Source organism: Cydia pomonella, chromosome 21, assembly GCF_033807575.1.
Source record: "Cydia pomonella isolate Wapato2018A chromosome 21, ilCydPomo1, whole genome shotgun sequence".
Classification (NCBI taxonomy): domain Eukaryota; kingdom Metazoa; phylum Arthropoda; class Insecta; order Lepidoptera; family Tortricidae; genus Cydia; species Cydia pomonella.
The window spans coordinates 2,878,994-2,901,443 of record NC_084723.1 but is presented as its reverse complement, the minus strand read 5'-3'; the positions used below and the strand labels follow the sequence as shown (position 1 = coordinate 2,901,443).

Genomic DNA, 22,450 nt, shown 5'->3' with positions numbered 1-22,450 from the left:
TACCAACTCACAGATAATGACAAACTTTACTCTAAATAAACGTAAACAAACGGTGAGCAGCTGGTCGCCATGTCACAAACTAATATAAACACAAGTCAAAACTGCCTCTGGTGACTGGCGTGACAATGATAAATGCTCTTTTGATAATTTTCTTCGTCAAAATTTAGGAAAGAAGAAAATACGCTCGAGAAAATGGAATGGAACGAAAGACAGCCCATATTTTAATGGATCAACAGTTGTGTGCAATATTTAATAGCAGTCAAATTTCAAAATTCAATAAATTATTCTGCAAGTAGGCCTCAAAGGCTCTTTTACAAGTCAATACAACATTTATAGTAACATCATATAGTGACATGCAAATTACATAATAACATTTATAAATACAACAGCCAATACCTGGGTAAACATTACATTATAATAATCTTAAAATAAATAATTACTATAATACAATAGAGATGTATAGTCTCTATGATTAAAATTACATTAAATCTGGAGATGTAAAAGGTCCCCAATGTCAGAGTACTAATACTAATAAGATTTGGAAGTATAAAGTATCTCCAAGTGTCAAAATAAAATTTGTACTAAATAAATAACTCGCGTCTGGCCAGGCCGCGTAGCCAACGTGCTTATCGTTCACGCTCCGTGGCGAACGAAACGCAACCGTCACAGTCGCACTAATATGGAAGACAACAGAGAGAGATAGCTACGATACGCTACGGATCGTGAACGATTGTAACGTTGGCTACGCGGCCTGTTAAGCTAGCAGTCTCATAAATGAATGCTACAGAATACATAACTAGTATGTACCAAGTCCAGTATATTATACAATATTACAGAGACGTATAGTCTCCACGGTTAACACATTAAGTTTGGAGATGTATAAGGTCTCCACGGTCTGAGAAAGATAATAATTCACAATAATAATGACATTAATAATAAGATTTGGAGGTGAAAAGGCTCTCCAAGTGTCAAAGAATAGTCAATAAGAAAATGAAAATTAGGGGAAAACTATAACTTTAGAACAATTGTGTCGTTCTCAAGCAAAAGGTACCACATTGTCGCTTGCCATAAGGACGCTCTGACAGGTTATTAGTATAAATATACGAGCAAATATCGTACTTATGATAATAAATGTGATAAATAAACTGTATATTAGATGTTTTTTTTTTATAATTCTTCTGCATTACTTGACATTATTTCAAAACTAACTGTAACTGTAAAGTTAATTCTGAATCAATGTCAAGTGATGCAGAATAATATGTCTTAATGAAATCGATAATAAATTATTTTCCATCCAAGTAACTATTGTAAAGTTGTCATGGGAATACAACAAACTTAAGTAGGGAATTCGCGAATACATTCCCTCAAGTATTTCAATATATGTATATTATAGTAAATGAGAAAATAAAATTGCATTTCTTATCATGCTATACTACTAATTACACCAAGAGTAAGTGTGCCCTTACAAAATATTGACATTCAAAATCACATCTGATAAGTCCATTAAATAATAAATAAATAATAAATAAATATTATAGGACATTATTACACAAATTGACTAAGTCCCACAGTAAGCTCAATAAAGCTTGTGTTGAGGGTACTTAGACAACGATATATATAATATATAAATACTTAAATACATAGACAACACCCATGACTCAGGAACAAATATCCATGCTCATCACACGAATAAATGCCCTTACTAGGATTTGAACCCGTAGGCAAGGGCCCGATTTCGTAAGCAGGGTCACTACCCACTAGGCCAAACTGGTCGTCGTAACATCGAGGTATAGAACTCTAGTTCTACAAATCTAACAAAATGTTTCCGCACATCATTGAAGTGCCGGCGCTTCACTGCATTTAGTATGTCTCCGACTACTGGCGAGATGCCACGCATGTGACAAAAAAATTAAAAATGCCGTTGTGCGTTATGAAAATGTATTCTAATAATATCAAAGAACATAATAATCCCAGATGGTCGAAATAAATGATAATTTAATTTAATTTAATTTTAATAAAAGCAATATATTAACAATTCACTTCCAAGAAACACTTGTTTTAAGCTCATTTAGATTATTTTGAAACGTCACTTTAAACACTCGCGGTGGTACGCCATTTTCTTTGGCGCATAGATTACTTTTCGCAGATGTAACACGTAGGTACTAATGATTACCTACCTTTGCAGAAAATAAACACAATTTGGATACGAGGCGGGTAATTCCCGACAGCCGCATGTTGGAGTGAATTGAAGACCCGAGTTTACAATATTCTTACCCCCTTAGTTACACACAATGTTTTTCATCACACTTGCGAAGAAAAAACTACATTTTAAACGAAATAATTCTTAAATACGGTGACATAATATCAACCATTCGTCCGCCATTTTGTAATTTCTTGACAGGTTAGCATCGAGGGCACAGACCTATTCGACATTCAGCCACAATTGATAATTATGTAAAAATATTTTAAACGGCTGTTAAATTAACCAAATTATTAAATTATAAAGTATTTTAAAAGTGAAACTCATTTATGCTACTTGGTTTGTATGAATAAGTGCCATAATAAAAAAAAAATGCTATAATAACCTAGGGAGTTATAGTTTTTTTTTCACAATCCATAACTCCCGCGGGAACTAAATAGGCCTTTGTCCTTCACCTGCATGAAATAAGAACTTTTTCGAGCAAGTGTGATGAAAATAAATAAATATCTACCTTGCACACAAAATTTCACGTGAATCGTTAGAAAAAGCAGATTGCCCGAGTCAAAACGTAGACCTTCGCTTACGCTTCGGTCAAATACAAGTAAAACATCCAATACAGCAAATCACAAACATCTAAAAATAAAAACGTAATCAAGTCAGGAATCACCAACATTTTCCCAGTTTATACCAATACGTTATTTATTTTTGGAACGTCATCAAGTCTTCAGAGGTCACCAACATTTTTCCAATTCCATCCAAAAATAAGTATCGAGTTGCCATGTTACTCAACAGCTGCTACGGACAGACCGACTAATCCATTATTCAGATACCATCACTTTGGCAGTTCGCTGACGGAACCCCTCGTTACGTTGCCAAGTTTAATGAAACCGTGGTTCACATTATTAAGTTTCAGTTTCGCTGAGGATTTGTAGTAAATCTTTGATGTTTTATTGTTCTTGAAGTTTTGAATGTAATTTTTCAATGTAATCTGACTTCCATTAATTTTAGCTTAAGAATAGAAAAATAACAATAAATACGTATTATACATAAGTCTATAATACAAGAGTAATACTCTTTAATGCACACTTCAACAAGCAAAAACAATACGGAAAGTACAGAAATTCAAGCAGAGGCAAACAAAACAGCCTTTTTGTGGCGGCAATTGACTTTTACTTGTTTTGCATAAGTGAAATATAAAAAAATAATGTTATTAATGTCCAAAATTGTAAATAGTTATACAAAATTACTTATAAGTGTAATTTTTTCTGAATTGTTTTTCTCACTGCACCCACATTCGAGAATTTCTGTTTTGCCCTATGGTTGACTGGTAGAGAATGCCTTAAGGCATTAACTCCGCCATTGGTTCTTAATTTTATTGTGCAGTAAAGTTTAAATAAATATCTACTAATAATTTCATGGCAAACATAAGTCGCTATATCAATATAATGAGTAGCGCTGCGGAATACTTATACTTATTATATTTTTTTATTTCAAAATTAGATTGGGATAATTTAATGCAATTTTTTTACCGAATATTGAATTGTTTAAAAACTTTTTACAACTCTAACCTTATCTTCAACAAATTAAAAAGTTTTAAACGAATCAACATAATCCAATCCGTCAAATTCAGTGATAAAATGTATTAAATTATACTTCGTTCTATTCAACTAAGTTTCTTTAAACTAATTTAGTTAGGTAAGCTTTTCGGTACAATTCTTAGAAAAATCGTTTAAATTTTTTGAATCAATAGGAGAGCTGAGGAATAGAACGTTTTTAGGATAACAATGTATTATCTTCGATTTCGCTTTTCGATTTCCGTTTTGGACCTATTAAATTAACATCAAAATTATTATTTTTACATGTCCCCGCTGACCCTAGAGTACTATGACAATACGCAAACATTACGCACTAATAATTGACTAAGTAAATCAAAGATCTGCGTTTTTCTTGGAAAAACTATAAGTACACCTACCACACAGAATTAAAATATTTTTGCATTATGGTCGTCACTGCAGCTGTGCCGTTTTCGAGAACATTCTCAATTATACGGGAAATATTCTCGAGCGAGAACATTCTCACTATAAAAGGGAGAACGTTCTCGAAAACGGCACCACTCTAGCCATAGCTTGCCATTTTCAGAACATGAACAAGCAGTACCATTACAGACTACGCCACACAGTCTGTCCAAGTAAGGATATATTGGAATTCAATTATATTCCCGAATAAGTACCCATTGTGACGTGATTTGTTTAACAAAACAGGAACCTTTAGTATTTTAATCACACCCCAGTTGCTTACCCAATTAAGAGCCTTCCTTTATAAACGATAATGTATTCAGCGGCCCAAACAAAATCCAATTTAAATGTACAAAACTAAAACTTTTGGGCGAATTTAAATTTAAAATATAGAGGACCTTTTGTGGGATAAGACAAATACGGTTGAAGGTCGTGAAACCGTATGAGATGATGCGGTATTTGTTTATTTAAGCGGTTTACGCAATGCGGTAACTGTTTTCATTGTTATTTAACACAATAATTGCCATCACTTTTCATTTACTAAACAGTGTAATTACCTGTATCTACTTTTAGCACAGGCCAGGAGGCGTATTAAATTGTCGCAATTATAGCACAGGATATGACTTAATACAACAGCTCTGGACTCAAGAACTATATATTCTATAGATTGGTCTTAAAGTTATCATTAAACGATTCTGTGTATTTTTTTTGACCTAATGGATCTGCAATTAAAATCACAATTTCAAAATAAGAATACCCAAACCGTTAACGAGTAATATCACAGAAATAATCCACATTCTAGTAGTAGTAGTGATACCTACAAAATAGTGTTTGTATTATTTAACATAAGCAATAATCATAATAAACCAAAAAAGTGTATGTGAGTCAGCTCCGACGCACGCGTGGATAACTATTATAATCGTTTGTAAGGACAAACGGTTATAATAGTTATTTACGATTCAAGTGCGAAAAATAGGAAATTCCTAACGAGTGGCAATACATTAAAACACGACTGAGCGTTTTAAATCGACACGAATTACCTATTCGCACATGTATTGTACAACGTTTTACGGTACACATGACCCTTTAAATTTTCGACATAGTTACATAATGTGCTCATTTACGCACTAGTACGGAAAAGTAGCACCATGTACTGTAAAATACATTATAAGAGATCAGAACTCCGTAAATTGACAGGTTGTTATTTGTTGACATTGAATAAAAAGTGTTAATAAAATTGAATAAAAAGATAATTTGCGCACGGAACATAACGTGTGGTAACGTTTGATTTTACTTCCCATAAATTTTCATACCCCGGGCTTATAGGTATATGAAAATCGATTCTTAAGAGTAAACTCGAAAAAAAAATACCACAAATATCATTTGTGATACTCGTACTCGTGTGAACTGATACACAAACAAGAAGAAAACATTAACTTGCCGAAATAAAAATTAAATATTATATTTAATAACAAATTGATTGAATAAAATAAATTGAAGGCTATTTTAACCGCACAATCTCGGACAATCGCCGAAACGTTCAGTTAATGACGCTATTACAAAAGTAATGTTTTATAAGTCCGAGAAATGTTTACAACCCCTTACCCGTTTTGCGGTTTCATTAAATGTTTACTGTTTACTAATGTACTTACTAAACATTATTAAAATTGTTTCTACTAAAAGAATCTATTAAAATTTGTCCAAAATTTAACACTGAATAGACGGTTTTCTTAGTATTCAGATACCGCGATAATTATTCAAAAAACTATTTAAATAGATTATATCGCGTATAATGGGATTTAAAATACATTCTGAAGTTTTGAGCTCTTTACCAGCGCTCGGGACTTAGACTGAAAAGACGTTATAATCTCTGTCAAAATTACATAGTGCACAACTTTTTTTTAATACTACGTCGGTGGCAAACAAGCATACGGGCCGCCTGATGGCAAGCAGTCTCCGTAGCCTACTAGAGGAGTTACATGCGCGTTATCGAACCTAACACTCCGCACCCTTGCTGAGCTCTGGCAACCTTACTCACCGGCAGGAACACAACACTATGAGTAGGGTCTAGTGTTATTTGGCTGCGGTTTTCTGTAAGGTGGAGGTACTTCCCCAGTTGGGCCCTGCTCTAGATCTGTACCCCTAGTGTAAATTTGATCGACATCATAACGTGACGAACGCGTTTGCGTTAAATCTCATTTTGTATAGGATTTTGAGTTTCCAAAACGTTCCGCTTGGCGCGCTCTTTCTAAATCCAATACAAAATGAGACTAAACGCAAACGCGTACGTCACGTTTGGAAATCGAATTTATTTACACTAGGGGTACTGGAATGACATCCGCTGTACTGTACCCTACCACACAAAGCGAGATGATATTAACAATGCCCATACCTCTCTTTTGGACGTAGTTTAAGGACGTACCCGGGTCCTTACGAAATAATTTATAAATTATATATATATATATATACCTACAGATGTTAATCACAAAGAAAAAAAAAACAAAGATGATCAACGAAGGCCAACGTGGGACTCGAACCCACATCTTTGGATTGCCGGTCCAATGTGTTACCAATTGCGCCAGCTGACCATCCGTCATTCACTGCGAATTTAACCATTGCAACTGCGACAACTTTACTAGTGACATCTGCACTTTAAGATTTACAACAAAAAGGAAAAATATTTATCGTGAAAAAAATTAGTTATTAAAATTACAAAACTACGTTTATTTTATTATATGTATCACTACATATTATAGAAAACGACCCCAGCCGCGTCTGTCTGTCTGTATGTTCGCGATAAATTCAAAAACGATCGAACGGATTTTCATGCGGTATTCATTTATCAATAGAGTGATACTTTTTAAAGATAAAAGATAAAGATAGTTTATTATTCAAGTAGGCATATTACAATGCGCTTATGAACGTCAAATAAAGCTACACCGACTCTAACCCTACACCTCTGACCCAAGATTTAAATCCCCCCTCAATTAGAGGAGAGTATCCCAATATGGACCGGCAAGAATCTCGGCGGGACACATCTTTTCAAAACATTACATCTTATAATTAACATGCATGCATGCATGTTTAAGTGTATAATTTGTCGAGGTTTTGTGTAACCCGTTCGAAGGCGGGCCGGGCCGATAGTGCCAGAAGACCTACTGCGAACCACGTTCGACGTGTTGCCTCTCTGTCGCACTTGAAAATTCGTACGTAAGTGTGACAGGGAGGCAACACGTCGAACGTGGTTCGGTTGGCCTTCAGATATGCTGATGAGGCTAATTATTAGTTATCTAAAGGGGGCTAACGCGAATTTATGGTTTTTATTTTTTTATAACTATTGTTTTTTACATGTTTAAATCAAGGACAAGTGACATGAAAAATATCACAAGGAAACTAGACTATATTTGACTGGGGAATTACTTTCACCTTACAAAACCGTAGCTAAATAACACTAGATTCTACTCATAGTGTTGTGTTCCTGCCGGTGAGTAACGTTGCCAGAGCTCAACGAGGGTGCCGGGTGTTAAGGTCAGAAACGCTCCAGTAACACTTCTGGAGTTGTAGGCGACTATAGGCTACGGTGACCGCTTACCATTAGGCGACCGTATGCTTGTTTGCCACTGACGTAATATAAATAAAATGGGCAGACTCCTAAATAAAATAGAAACCTAGAATATATTATGTTGAAGCGATCGACATCATAATCAAAATAATATTATTAAGATTTATTTAGTGTAAACTGTCTTCTCCCGAAATGGAAATTTCATAAAAAAGTACCGTTATTTCGCTATGATCGCAAAGCTATAAGGCCCTTAAAAATATAACAGATGAGGAAAAAAGTTAGTATGTTAAAAGTTAAATTCAGAATCCAACTAGATAAATAAGTTATGTCATAAATCTTAACTTTCTAAATGTAACAAAGTCGTGTAAAGTAAAATGACATACATTTGACTTCCTTAACTCATTCCAACAAGTTTAAGCGAGATACTCGAGATATGTAAAGTTCTAAACATTAAAAGAACGCATTACCTAAGTATCTTAATAATAATAAGAAAGTTAATCCGTTTTTACTAAAGAAAGTTTCACCCCTGGTATACGGGAAGGGCGCAAGTGTAAAGTTTTAGGCTGGTTGGTTTATTCAACGGGACAAAGTACAAATTAACAACCAAATATGAGTAAGGTTACAATATTTTTTTGGCAGCTTTAAAGCGTCTGTTAAAAATTTCCGCCAGCGGAAATGCTCTGGCAATGTTGATTATCAATTGTTAACAATATTTTCTCAAACATACATCAAAATCAGGTATGAGAATTTTATAAGAACCTTTAGCACCTTGTACCGGACAAATGGCCGTCGGGCCAATATAGCAAGTATGCAGGCATTAACAGTACATACTAACACTATATTTATCCTATACATTTTAGTTGTGAGAAAATAAGTAAGGTCTGGCGGCTCTGGGATCTTGCTCTATTAGTATTATTTTAACTACCTTTAGCACCTTGTGCCGGACAAATGGCTGTCGGGCCAATATAGCAAGTGAGCAGGCATTAACAGTACATACTAACACTACATTTATCCTATACATTTTAGTCGTGAGAAAATAAGTAAGGTCTGGCGGCTCTGGGATCTTGCTCTATTAGTATTATTTTAACTACCTTTAGCACCTTGTGCCGGACAAATGGCCGTCGGGCCAATATAGCAAGTGAGCAGGCATTAACAGTACATAGTAACACTACATTTATCCTATACATTTTAGTCGTGAGAAAATAAGTAAGGTCTGGCGGCTCTGGGATCTTGCTCTATTAGTATTATTTTAACTACCTTTAGCACCTTGTGCCGGACAAATGGCCGTCGGGTCAATATAGCAAGTATGCAGGCATTAAAAGTACATATTAACACTATATTTATCCTATACATTTTAGTTGTGAGAAAATAAGTAAGGTCTGGCGACTCTGGGATCTTGCTCTATTAGTATTATTTTAACTACCTTTAGCACATTGTGCCGGACAAATGGCCGTCTCGGGTCAATATAGCAAGTATGCAGACATTAAAAGTACATACTAACACTATATTATCTCATAAATTTTATTCATGAGAAAATAAGTAAGGTCGTCTGTGTCTGGGATCTTGGATCATCAAATTGTGTAATGTTTTTTTTTTTTTCATTTATTTTTCAAAGGTACATAATTAATTTTAAAGTTACTCGCCAAACTGCTTATACGGTTTGTTGGTTCATTTTTTAAATTTTTATGCACTTTTTTTATGTCTAATATTTATTTATAAATAAAATGTGTAACCGACCTAATGTTGTCGGTTAGGTCTTTCTGTAGGAAACTAAGGGAAAGTATCTCAGTATCTCAGCGTAATTGACATTAAGAACTTCAACTCTTAAGGGTTGAGATAAAATGGGAAAGTTGTCCGCTTGAGGAAGTTTAAGTTAGTTTATGTTTAGCGAATTATTTTTTATGCAAGGAATTTTGAAGCGCTAAGAAAAATTGTGAGGCATCGTAACCTGTCGGTCGGTAAAGGCTTTCGGCCCGATTCGAAAAATGATATACGATAACGATAAGTTCTGGTTTAAATATCGTTTGTATGTCGAATAATTGACAGAAGCAGCTCGACTGTCACTTTGACATTAGAAATATCGTAGATAGATCTTATTGGGATCACAGCGAAATCGAAATAAACGTCAATTTTGATATGTCGTTTAGTTATCGATCTTTTAAAGATCTTTCCAAGATCTTAAACATGTCTTAATCATTCTTCGCATCGGGCCGTTTAGCTGAAATATGCCAATGGACTAGTCGCAATAATCTCAATATTAACTTTAGTAAAACTCATTTTATTCAATTTCAGTCATACAATGCCCAAACAAGACAATTAAATGTAAATTTTGATTCATGCGGATTTTATGTGCATGAAGTTGGACAGATTCGTATTTGCCATAAAAAAACTTAGGATGAGTGTCTCCGCTGAAGCTTCTATCACGGCATATCATGGCTATCCATCATCATTGTTGAACTATGGGCTCTTGGTCTGGGGTAATTCAATAAACGTAATTAGGGCTTTTATTAGATAAAGAAGTGCATTCGTGCTATACCGAAAGCAGGCCAGTCTAAAACTTAGTATTTTGTCGCCAACATATATGTACATAAAAAGCATGCCTGTTTGTCAAAAAACATTCTGAACTATTTAAATGCAGGTTTGATGTTTTTGCAGTAATTAACTTTACTCGTAAGTAAGTATACTTTGCATGGGGTTCTTTCGACTCCTCCGACAGTGTGGCCGATCCTTAAATGATCGTCCGTGATCTTAAGTGATCTTGAAGTGTGGAAACAAGATAATTGCGTTTTTGACGATAACATATTGTATTTATATATGTAAAAAAAACTTTTTCTCATTTTGGAAGATAAACAAAAACTTGGCATATGAATCTTTGAGGTATTGTGTTTTGTTAATCATTCATACACATGGGTGTATAAAATTCAACATGATGTGTCATCATCCCTATTAAAAGAGTTTTTGAATGTCACTTACAGTAAAGTTTTTTGTATGGTCGGGCAGAGAACCTCTCACACACACCCGTTTTATAATCCTTTCGCCAAGTAATAAGAAGTCAACCTATTTCTATTTCCCAAAAACATCCCAAGATTTAGTGAATAAACAAAGTTGGGTTTACAAACGATTTCCATTTCCAATTCCGTGACCTTCCTTTCAAGTAGCCGCTTGAAGACTCTACAAAGAATGGATAAAAATAATTGCCTATCATCTAAAATCGTCGCAATAACTGAATTTACAATGAAGGTCGTAATATCATAACCGAACTATGCAAAAAACGAGCGTATTCCATTTAAATAAACTTCAGTTTAGAATGTGAATTAAAAAATATGGTGTGACATAATTTAATGTCCAAATTAATGATAATCAAAAACAGATACAGTTGAAACAATAGATAAAGACGTGTGATTAATGCGTAGGGAATGAAATCCTGAATATAGATCAATTCAATACGGGAAAATCTTGAAACGCTGGTTACCATAGGTCCTAAGAAGTATATTGAGATACCAGTCCTTTTGCTTAGGAACTCAATGAAAATATTATTATATTGAAATATTGAAAATATACAAATAATTCGGCCCGCTATGTAAAGCAACCCACAAGTTACGAGATACGTCCTTTTTACTTGTAACTGCCAACGCTTGTTGACATGTCGGGTTTGATTTACTGCCGTTATTGAATTTGCACTTTGTATGTTTTTCAAAATCAAAAACAAAAGGCTTTAATAATGAATTGTATCTACTTACGGTTTTTTTTCTAGAGGCCTATTCAGAGCTTAAAAATCCAAACTTTGTATGCTATTTATATGATATAAACTTGGGCTCTGTGCACTTGTAGAACGCGAAAACAAATGCCTTTACCAGGATTTAGCCCAAGACGGGTCATATGCAGGGCCACTGCCGACTACGGATTGTCAACGAAAATTTTGTAGACACAGTAAATTTATTGCTATCTTTAGACAAATGCTTAAAACTTTTTGAACGCCATTTGACTTTGATCCTCATTATTTCACTGATATGTGTTAAATTTGTAAAATATAATAATATTTTCCAAAATGTCAATATCCAGAGTGGAAAATGGGGACTACGTTTCTACGGAGAATCGGCCGTCCTCTTTCCTTAACGCCGCTGCAGTCGCCACCCGAATTTCCTCGGGTACGACAAGTAAACGCCATGTAAGCAATTTCACGAATGTCTCCCAACGTTTCGCCCTCGGGCAACCATGTATTTGCCTAAAGGATCAGTGTAAAAGGTTACCTCCGATATTGGGGAGATATTTGAATTCTGCCGGAAACCTGCCTGGCTGTGAAATTAGATCGACTTTGCCTGACGTTTATTGCCTGCAAAGCATTCCTGAGCTGCAATTGCATATTCTGTGTAGGGTAAAAGCCGGAATAATTCTGTGTGTGGGAGTATTTCACTAGTATCTCTGGCAAGAGATTTATGCAAAATTATTTAGAGGAAAATGATATTTCAAAGCAAAACTTAGATATAGTGATTTATGCAAAATTGTAGCGAGGAAGATTATCCGTATTATGGGGGTTAGAATTCTATCGCTTATCGTGTCAAGCGTCACTTTCGTACTTACATACTTACATACTTGTTATGCAGTGAGAACAGTACGGCGTAAAAGCGCTACGATCATAGATAGTCTTTAGACATACGACGCCTAGGGCGAGCATCCTAATAAAGTAAATTTGTGGACTTTTTTAAATATACCTATATTTAAGGTGAAACTGGTTCATATTTAGGAAACTAATTAACATTAAACATATTGACTGTGTATGATACACCGAATTTATAGAGATATTTTTGCACCTTTCCTGGAACATTTTTTTCTGAACTAGCGGGGTTTGAACAACATATACTTATGAGATTAAGCTCTTAGTATGCCTACCGGAAGATGTAGAGAAATCTGGTCCCCTTTTCCTGATGTTTACAAAAGTCGATCCAAAGAGGTCAGATCACCCCGGAGCTGACTGTGGTAAATTAAAATAAATAAGTTAAATACCTTGTGAATTGAGCTCCGTCGCAGCCTTCGCAAGCTCCTTCGACGCAACAGCCGAAGAACAGCTCGGCCTCCATCCTGTGGGAGGCTGTCCACTCGACGACCTCTTGTTCGATCCTCCAGAACAGTACCCCGAGCTTGCCGTGTCACAGCTCACGTTCACAGACTTCCTCGGACTTGCTTCTTTACTCGTACACACATCTCCAACAGTCATCACTGCTTCTCCAAACTCTGTCTCTTCCGGACATTCTGTAAATGTACTGTAGTTTGGACTGATGTCTGACGGACGTCTATCTGGATGCAAATAGTGCGAATGATGTGCTGCATGGGACGTATGCCTTAAATGGACTGAATTTAGAAGTATATTTGATGACGTGCGCGTCAGCGCTTCTCTTTGTCTTATTGCTTCTCTGAAGATCCTACAATACATTGATATCATTACTAAGCTTGGAATCCAGAAGGAAATGCTTGAGGATACCATAGCATAGATCATGTTAGCTTTAAATATGCATACATCAGGGTTCGCTCTTCTGTACTGACGATCTTGTTCCGTCGTATACCATCCCATGAATATAGGGACGAAGCTTATCAAAGCTGGCCATACCCAGACATTAGCTAGCATAAAACATACTGTTCTATGTGTCATCGTCACTGGATACTCCAAAGGTCTCACTATAGCGTAATAGCGATCTACTGATATGCAGCATAGATGCAATATGGAAGCGGTTGAGAAGTAAACGTCAAACGAGTTAAACATATCACAGACTAAAGGTCCAAACAGCCAAACACCGGTGAGCTCAGCGCTGGCGTTGAACGTCATCGCGCATAACGCGACCAGCATATCAGCGACAGCCAAACTGACGACGTAGTAATTGGTGAGGACACGGAGCTTGCGATGTCGATGTACTGATATGATGACAAGTGCGTTGCCGAAGAGAGCGCCGAGGATGATGGTGCTGAAGATGAGGGCCTTGATAATGAGGACGAGAGTGAGGTGCCAGTGGTGGTCGGGCGCGGCGGGCGGAGCCAGCGTCGAGTGCAGCTCGTGGAGGAACGCTGGCTCGGTGCCGCGCCCGCGCAGTTCTACCTCGCTGCGAAGCGCGCCATCTGTGGACAAAAAGATAAATATAAGCCCTTGATCTACTGTGTACAGCGTCAATCTTCTAAGTGTTTCCAACTTTTCGATTTTTTTTTTGCAAGTTGCTAATTGCTAATTGGGCACGGGCATTGGGCTATAGTTTGATAGAAAAACAGTAAAAATGAAGAAAAATTATCACCCCCAATTTTATTGATGGACCTTAAGATAAAGATAAGATAAATGTTTATTTGCAAGATGAAGGTAGGTACATAGTTACAAGATATTAGGATGATAATTCTGATTTTAATTTACATTCAGCCATTTATTGGCGTGCAACATTCTGTCACATTTTATACACAAATTAAATAAATGTCACAATGTACTCTTTTTTGGCTTATTAGCTTGTGCCTGAATACTTATTTACTGGCAATGAATTTTTAGGGTTCCGTACCCAAAGGGTAACAACGGGACTCCACCGTCAGTCTGTCTCTCTGTCACCAGGCTGTATCTCATGTACCGTGACAGCTAGGCATGTGATATTTTGACAGATGATATTTTTTTTTTTTTTATTGATAAAAATGTTTACATGACATTACAGTTGAACCAATGCGTCACGAAACTTAAACTAACTAATAATTATAAGTATTAACAATTATAAAACAATTAAATTGGGACAGTAGAGCACCTAGCATCCATGATGTATTTCTGTTGCCGTTTTAACAGCACATACTGAAAACAGAATAAAATAAATATTTAAGCGGGGCTCCTCACAAAAAACGTGATTTTCTGCCGTTTTTTGTGTAATGGTACGAAACCCTTCGTGTGCCAGTCCGACTCGCACTTGGCCGGTTTTTATATTAAACATGTCACTAGACTACATTTTATATTCCAGATTTTTAGGTTTTTATGTACGAGTAATAAGAGGAAAAACAGGAAATTATCAAACGAAACATTGTCCATATACCATCAGGTATTCCATAAGATCAATTCAGCTTCTATTATTTGTCAGCATATTTGATCAAAATTTCAAACAATATTTATCTTAATATGTCACCTTCCACGAATTGCAATCGTTATCACGGATATATCCGGCCTTGATATAAATTATAATTATATTTCAATTAAGCCGGATCAAAGTTGACAGGAATCGTTAATTACTCGTAATAGGTTGGCAGCCATGTTGAACAAAAGAATGCGATGGAAGACGGAAGTGGAATTCAACTTTATATAAAAAAATCGTTCTTAATATTATCTTTATCGCTGTGTTAATTTAAATGTGTGTGTGTGTTGTATGTGTGTGTTAATTAAGAGTAATATTAAATGCCACCAAGACACCAAGACGAAGTAATTTTATACAAAATTTAAATTACGTCAGCTGATAGAATAGATACATAAGTGATGATTTTGAATAATAAGTGTTTAAATCAGAAATCAGAAATATTTATTGTGTAAGCTGTGTAGATACAAGAACTATAACTACAGTTTTTGGTAAATTTTTTGATGAGTATCAACAGTTTGACGCTTTTCGGGCATACAATTTTATATATCTTAAACTAAGTTTTAATATTTTATCTTTAACTAAATTTTAATATACATTAAGGTTTTTATAATTATATAATTATTTTAAGTTAAAAGCGTTCATTTGGATTGAATTTACCTTCAGTAAAAAAAGTATATTATTACAATAAAAGTTTATAGTTTGTGAGGCCCAAGGAATAATAATATTAAACTATTATTCCTTGGGAACTACCAAGGAATAATACCTAAATAATGATATAGGGACTACCCTATATGATTGATAAACACTAGTTTATCAATGATTACCATCATTTCACGTAGACGAAGTCGTGACAGAAGTTAATATTTTATAAGAACGTTAAAATACTGAAATGAGTATTAAATTGGCGCTATGTATATACAAGGCGCAAAAAATAATGAGGATCCGTTTAGGGGCATATTTAGTCTTGGTTAACGGCCCGATTCGAAGAATGAGATACGATAACGATAAGTTCTGGTTTAGATAAGTTCTCATCTGGATATCGTTTATATGTCGTATAATTGACAGAAGCAGCTCGATTCGGGCAACCATTGTCACTTTGAGGTTAGAAATATTGTAGATAGGCTTGGGATTAAAGCGAAATCGAAATAAATATCAGTTCTGACATGTCGTTTAGTTATCGATCTTTTAAAGACCTTTTCAAGATCTTAACCGTGTCTTAATCATTCATGTAAAAATTGAGGCAAAGATTTCTTTGGTCTTTATATGAAGGGTATTTTTTATATCATGAGTTGGCAATTAAGCATACGGCCTGCATGATGGTAAGCAGTCTCCGTAGCCTATGTATGCCTGCAACTCCGGAGGAGGGTTGGCCGACTTAGACGAGCTGGATCATAAAAATAAATTTTACGTGAAAAAAAATTATTTTATTTTTTATTAATTAGTATACGATACGAAAATTAAACGGTTCTTCATCATTTTTGATACACTCTATATGTCTTTAATGTCTTTCTCTAGACTATTTAAGGTAATTTAAGATATTGCTACATCTGTATGTCTTAAATGTCTTACTCTAGACTCTAAGGTATAATCCTAATTCATTCTAAATGACTGAATTCTCCTAACCGCCGGGCCACTGATTCAACCTAAGCTCATAATCTAAGGGTCTGAGTTAATTTAGCTTTCTGAATACAGCACAATGGAATAGATACTAGAACAATTGAAACTAAATATCTAGATGCCTTTTTAAAATATGAATTTACCAAAATTTTTCAATTCTGTCAAAAACTTTTTTTACTTGACTTCGTCATTGTATGTATGTAAACACTTTATTGGTCCAAATACAGGGTAAAATAAAATGAAACAGAATGTTTACGCGAATAATGCGAAGGAAGGAAAGGATGGAAGGAACTGATTTCAGTAAATTGTTACGTATGAAAAGTGTGTGACACACAGTCGCTTTTAAACAGAATGAGATGCTTCAGTAGATTTAAAGTGACTTGGTAATATGTACGAATTTGTACCCTACATATTACCAAAATAAAGTCCAGAGTTAAAATTCTCAAGCATTTAATTCGTTGAATTAATGGAATTAATAATTAATTCCTTCTTTTTTTGCTCATTAATATTGTTTAAAGTACAATATGGATGGTAGCTAAAACAGTAAACTAATGTGTTAGTGTGCAGTGAATGGAGAATTAATCTAGAAACGCGTTTATCCACCATTTTTGAGTTAACGGCCGGTAGTTCACGTGTTACTTGCAAGGTCCAGCTTCATCTTCGCTTTACAAGATCTATTAAAATCACCGTACACTGTCATGTACTAACCGTACAATGTTAGTCGTATTAAAAGCTCCCGATAACCTTAATACTAGCGAAATAGTCCCACTGGACAGAAGTAATAATTTTAAAAGAATGAATGAAAGAATTCTTTGAAAAGTAGAAAAATTAATGAATACCTAGTTTTAAATTTGTTGTACAGTAACGTCATTAGAAAGTTTGTCAATTTTGAACCTTAATGCCATTACATAGAATCGAAAAGTGGCAAACCTTACAATTCCCTGACTCTGCACTCGCTGACAAGGCGTCTCAGTGCCGCAAATTTCCCTTGTCAGACCTGTGGCAGACCATGTCAGTCTCGCATTGGTCTATTCAGCCACCAAAAACGGTGTCTCTTCAGCGTTACACCATAAATCGTCTGCAATAGTCGCAAAAGCCCATGATGATGACAATGCAAAACCTGTCAGGTAGTTTGGAAGACAATCTCCTTATAGACAACTTAAAAGTCCCCGGCATCTCGGCCGAATTTCATTCTCCCATACAAACGGAGTATCTTTCTCATTTTAAAACGTTGCACATATAATGAAATGAGGTATATCTAGTCCTGTAATTAGTTTATATAGCTCCAGTTTATAAAACAAACGAAATATAGCAAAAACAAGTGATGTATGAAAAATTTAAATTCGCTGTATTTTTTTAACGATGGCATCTGAAGCTACATAAACTAAAACTACAGGACTGGATATACCTTATCCTATTGTAAGAACAAAATTTCAGAGCAAACTAGCTAGTCATTTTCAAATGAGAGCGTAACTACGTTTGTATGGAGAACTACGTTTGCCGGGGACCCTCAAAAAAAAATTGTACATGAACGTTTCGTGCAAATTCGAATGTTTTTAAATCTTCGATTTAGGATTCGGTAAAGGTGATTTGGAAAAACAAGACTTATAAAAGGATTCGAAATTAGAATAATTTTAAGTTCATGAAAGAGATTAGTATCAATATAGCTTGAGATTGCTAGATGATACTTTAGCTAAATTTACAAGAAAAACGATTAAAACTTAAATATTGACGGAATTAAAATTACTAAAGCAGTGACAAAGGTTTTAAAAAATAATCAGTTTGATGGATTAGCGTTTACGGACTTTGAAAATATTAAGACCAAAGCGTTTTCATGAATTCTTTCTTAAACAGTATTTTTGCGTAAAAGATAATAAAATTGATTTATCAGAAATCTAATTTTAGCATTAGCTAGATTCTACAGTTAAAAACACTACTCCTTATAAAACAAAGTCCCCCGCCGCGTCTGTCTGCCTGCATGTCTGTATTATCGCGATAAACTCAGAAACTACACTCAACGGATTTTTATGTGATTTTCACCTTTCAATACAGTGATTCTTGAGGAAGGTTAAAGTGTATGTATATAATTTGTTAATATTTACCCGTGTTAAGTCAGGGCGGGTCGCTGGTAAATAAAAAAAAATGGGTCTCTATTGTTTTCCATGAAGTTTCAAGTCATAATGTATTGTTTGTGCGCATTTTCCTTAGTCATTGGGTTTTTCTCAGAGACGTAACTTTTCAGGATTGGCATGAAACACATCTAACCTAACCTAACCTATCTATGAGATAACTTTACGAAAATCCTGAAAGTTAACGGTTTCAGAATTATGACTGATGATAATCTGACTATCATAACATTATGACTTTCAATAATTATGTCAATCAAAGGGATCAAAAAAAAATGACAGTCTTACACAAATCGACATAGTCCCACAGTAAGCTCAATAAGACTTGTGCTCAGCTGCCCACAGCACAATACTAGATGACTATATGTATAATATATGATACATGCATAAATACTTAAATACATATGTAGAAAATATCTATAACTCAAGAACAAATATTCGTGATATCGATTAACACACAAATAAATACCCTTAACTGGATACAAACTCGAGACCTTTAGCTTCTTAGGCAGGGTACTACCGACTAGGCTACTGTCCATAGGCCGTAACATATAGGCTAAAATAAATATTTATATTTAATTATTTGCACTGAAACCTTTTTATTAACAGTCCTATTTCATTTACATCAAAAGAAACTGGAAAATCGTGTAGCTTTGAAACCACCCTCGTGTACCTCAGGGGTGTATTTTAGGACCCTCATTATTATTCCTAAAAGATTACACCTTAACCTTAACTGGATACAAACTCGAGACCTCTTCACCTCTAGCTTCTTAGGCAGGGTACTACCGACTAGGCTACTGTCCATAGGCCGTAACATATAGGCTAAAATAAATATTTATATTTAATTATTTGCACTGAAACCTTTTTATTAACAGTCATATTTCATTTACATCAAAAGAAACTGGAAAATCGTGCAGGTTTGAAAAGAGAGTGGTGTACCTCAGGGGTGTATTTTAGGACCCTCATTATTATTCATAAAAGATTACACCAAAGTTGAGTAAAGATTTCCAAATGAAGCATTTTAGCTAATGATATGACAAGGGAATGAACAAGATAACGAAACTATGACAAATAGCTTTGATACCTAAGTGCCGAGAATTCTAAAGTTAGTCTTTTGATTTATTGAAATAATAACTAATTCTGCCCAAGTTAATTAGACGGTATAAGTGTCACAGAAATTAAACGAGATAAACAGAGAAATCAACTAATAAATGGAGCGTCAATTGACTGTGATGAGAAAATTTGCTATTTGTAGTAAAATAGTAGCAGTTTTAAATGCTCTCAGAGCTATGATTTAATTTATTTGGTGAAAATGCTTGACGTAAAATGCTTTGACAGCCGTTCTAATACGTGATGTTCCGTGAGGTAATCAGAGTAAGAAGCAAATGCTTGTCAGGTTTACAACAGGTAAAGGTAGTTAAAAAAATATTTAGACTTTGATCACACGGTAAACAGATTATGTTTCGATATGGCATTGACCACTATTAATTAATAATTGAAGTTTTCAAATATACTAGACACTATAATACTAGAGCTCGACGCTGCACTAGTCACCGACATGGGCACTTTATTTCACGGAAATACAGAACAACGAAGATTTTTCTGGATTCGAATTTAATCCTTGTCACTTTGACATAAAGTGCCCATGTCGAGTACTGGTACAGCGTCGAGCACTAGTACTTCTACCTTATATAAACTTAACTCATTTTTTTATGCTAAAATGACGTTCAGTGGTGACAGCATGGTTCCATTTGTATTGCCTGTCACTATGCCCGTCACTGTCGCACTTACATATTTGTTAGAACGTGACAGGCATGGTGACAAATGATAAAGAGCCGACCATCTTATCCGTGCAGATGGTAAATATTCCATGACTGTTGTGACATTACTTCTGCGGCCTTAACGCGGGCGCTGTATATGTCAATCATTCATTCATTCTTTTAAAATTATTTATTATTTTTACGTTCAGTCTAGTGGGACTATTTCGCCAGTATCAAGTTATTATGAGCTTTAAATATGACTAAAATTGTACGGTTAGTACAAGACAGTGTACGGTGATTTTATCAGCTCTTGTAAAACGATAGCTGGACTTTACAAGTAGCACGTGGACTACCGGCCGTTGATTCCAAAATGGTTGTTAAACGCGTTTCAAGATTAATTCTCCATTCACTGCCCACTACCACATTAGTTTACTGTATAAAAAGCTATCGATGTTACTCTTTAAACATTATTAATGAGTAAAATACAAAGTTTGTTTTTGATTTTGAGTTTTGAGAGTTTTGAGTGATAGGACATGCTTATTTAAATTTAAAGTGAGCGAGTGTGTTTTAAGTGAGCGAATGGACGCAATAATTTGTTTTCACCTCAGCAGCTCGAACAAGCCTACTTTCGTCACTTCAGGGAGTGAGACAAAATAGCTTTTTTAATTAGTGAAGGTCATGAATACAGGAATATTTCTAGAAGCTTTCGTCGTAATGATGATGCCTTTCATTCATGAATGTAAATAAATGTATTTGGTTAACTTTACTTGATGATGTATGTTTTTAACATTTAAAATGTTCTCACTACTGAGGTGATAAGTTGTATGTGTCACACGAGAGCAAAGTTATTTTACACCTCATGTTTTTGAGTCCCTCGCAAGAAAAAACAACTTTCTTCTCTTGTTGCACAAATAACTATTGCTCGTGGAAATTTAAGTTGTCAAGGTGAAGAATGAGGAAGGGGGGTCGAGGGAGTTCGAACGCGCGAGATCATCCAAATATGGGACGGCCTTAAGGGATTACTTACTATTTTGTAATCCTCTATGCCCTTTGTTGGCCCACTGGACTTTGTTGGTACATGTTTTGGCCAACTAATTAGCCAAAACAAGTACCAACATAATCTCAATGTTAGTTTAGGACCGGAAGATTCACAAGACGAGTTTCGTACAAATGCTTAAAGCGTAAACTTTCTACCAACAAGCTTTGCAAGCAAGCAAGCTTGTTTGTCTTTGTATTTCGTCTGTTTAAGATATATTTGCTGTAACTTGTCGATTCTAATGGCCCGATTGAAACTCTAAGATACGTCAAATATTAGGTCTAGATACGATATGAATCGGATATGTTAGTGTCAAACGTGACGTTTCTTCAAACAAAAACGTCAGTATTGACACTGACATATCCGATCCGTATCCTATTAGAGCATTAGTTAATTATTAAATTGACGTATTTAAAGTTCGAATCGGGCTGTAACATGCAAAAGGTTCGAAAAAACTGGCCAGATTAAGGTTTTTCCTGAAAACTTCCTTTTTGTTTCAAAATCGGTTTAAAATGTAGGCTACGATAAAACGCGTATATCTGCGAAATAATTCGAAGGCTTTAGGTCTCCAGAGCCCCTAGTGTACATTTATTCGATTTCGTGACGTGACATGTAGTATGGGATTTAGGAACAGCGCCCCAAGCGGAACGTTTTGGAAACTCAAAATCCCATACAAAATAAGACTTAACGCAAACGCGTATGTCACGGTACATAATTTACTTTGCCTGTAGGTAAGTGTGTTTCAGTATGACTGTCTGTTATCTCTTGAAGCTTAAACCAGTGAACCGATTGAGATTAAATTTGGTATGGGAATAGTTTAAGATCCAGGGAAAGACATCGAATAGTTTCGTTCAATCATCTATGTAGACGAAGTTCATTTTGTTTAGATCTTTATTTCCGAAAATATACCCTATTATTCGTTTTGTAAGACCTATTATCCAACGATACGCCACACTTTTGGGTCAAAGAAAAATAAAACATTTTGTATGGGAGGTACTCTAAAACATTTTGTTTGTACTTTTCATTTTACCGTTCTGTCGACATGCGTGATTAAT

General features: G+C 35.1%; 1 protein-coding gene and 1 non-coding gene across 2 annotated transcripts in view; both read right to left on the bottom strand.

Moving 5' to 3' along the window:
• Positions 1 to 13,979, bottom strand: part of LOC133529548 (octopamine receptor beta-3R-like) — a 29,151-nt gene extending 15,172 nt beyond the window's left edge. Inside the window, exon 1 of the mRNA XM_061867293.1 lies at positions 12,782 to 13,979. Coding sequence (XP_061723277.1) covers positions 12,782 to 13,619 — 838 coding nt within the window. The 5' untranslated portion in view covers positions 13,620 to 13,979. The remainder of the gene's footprint in view (positions 1 to 12,781) is intronic.
• Positions 6,732 to 6,803, bottom strand: Trnaa-ggc (transfer RNA alanine (anticodon GGC)). Its single transcript has one exon. It is a non-coding gene; the product is annotated as a tRNA-Ala (tRNA).
• Positions 13,980 to 22,450: the final 8,471 nt, after the last annotated feature.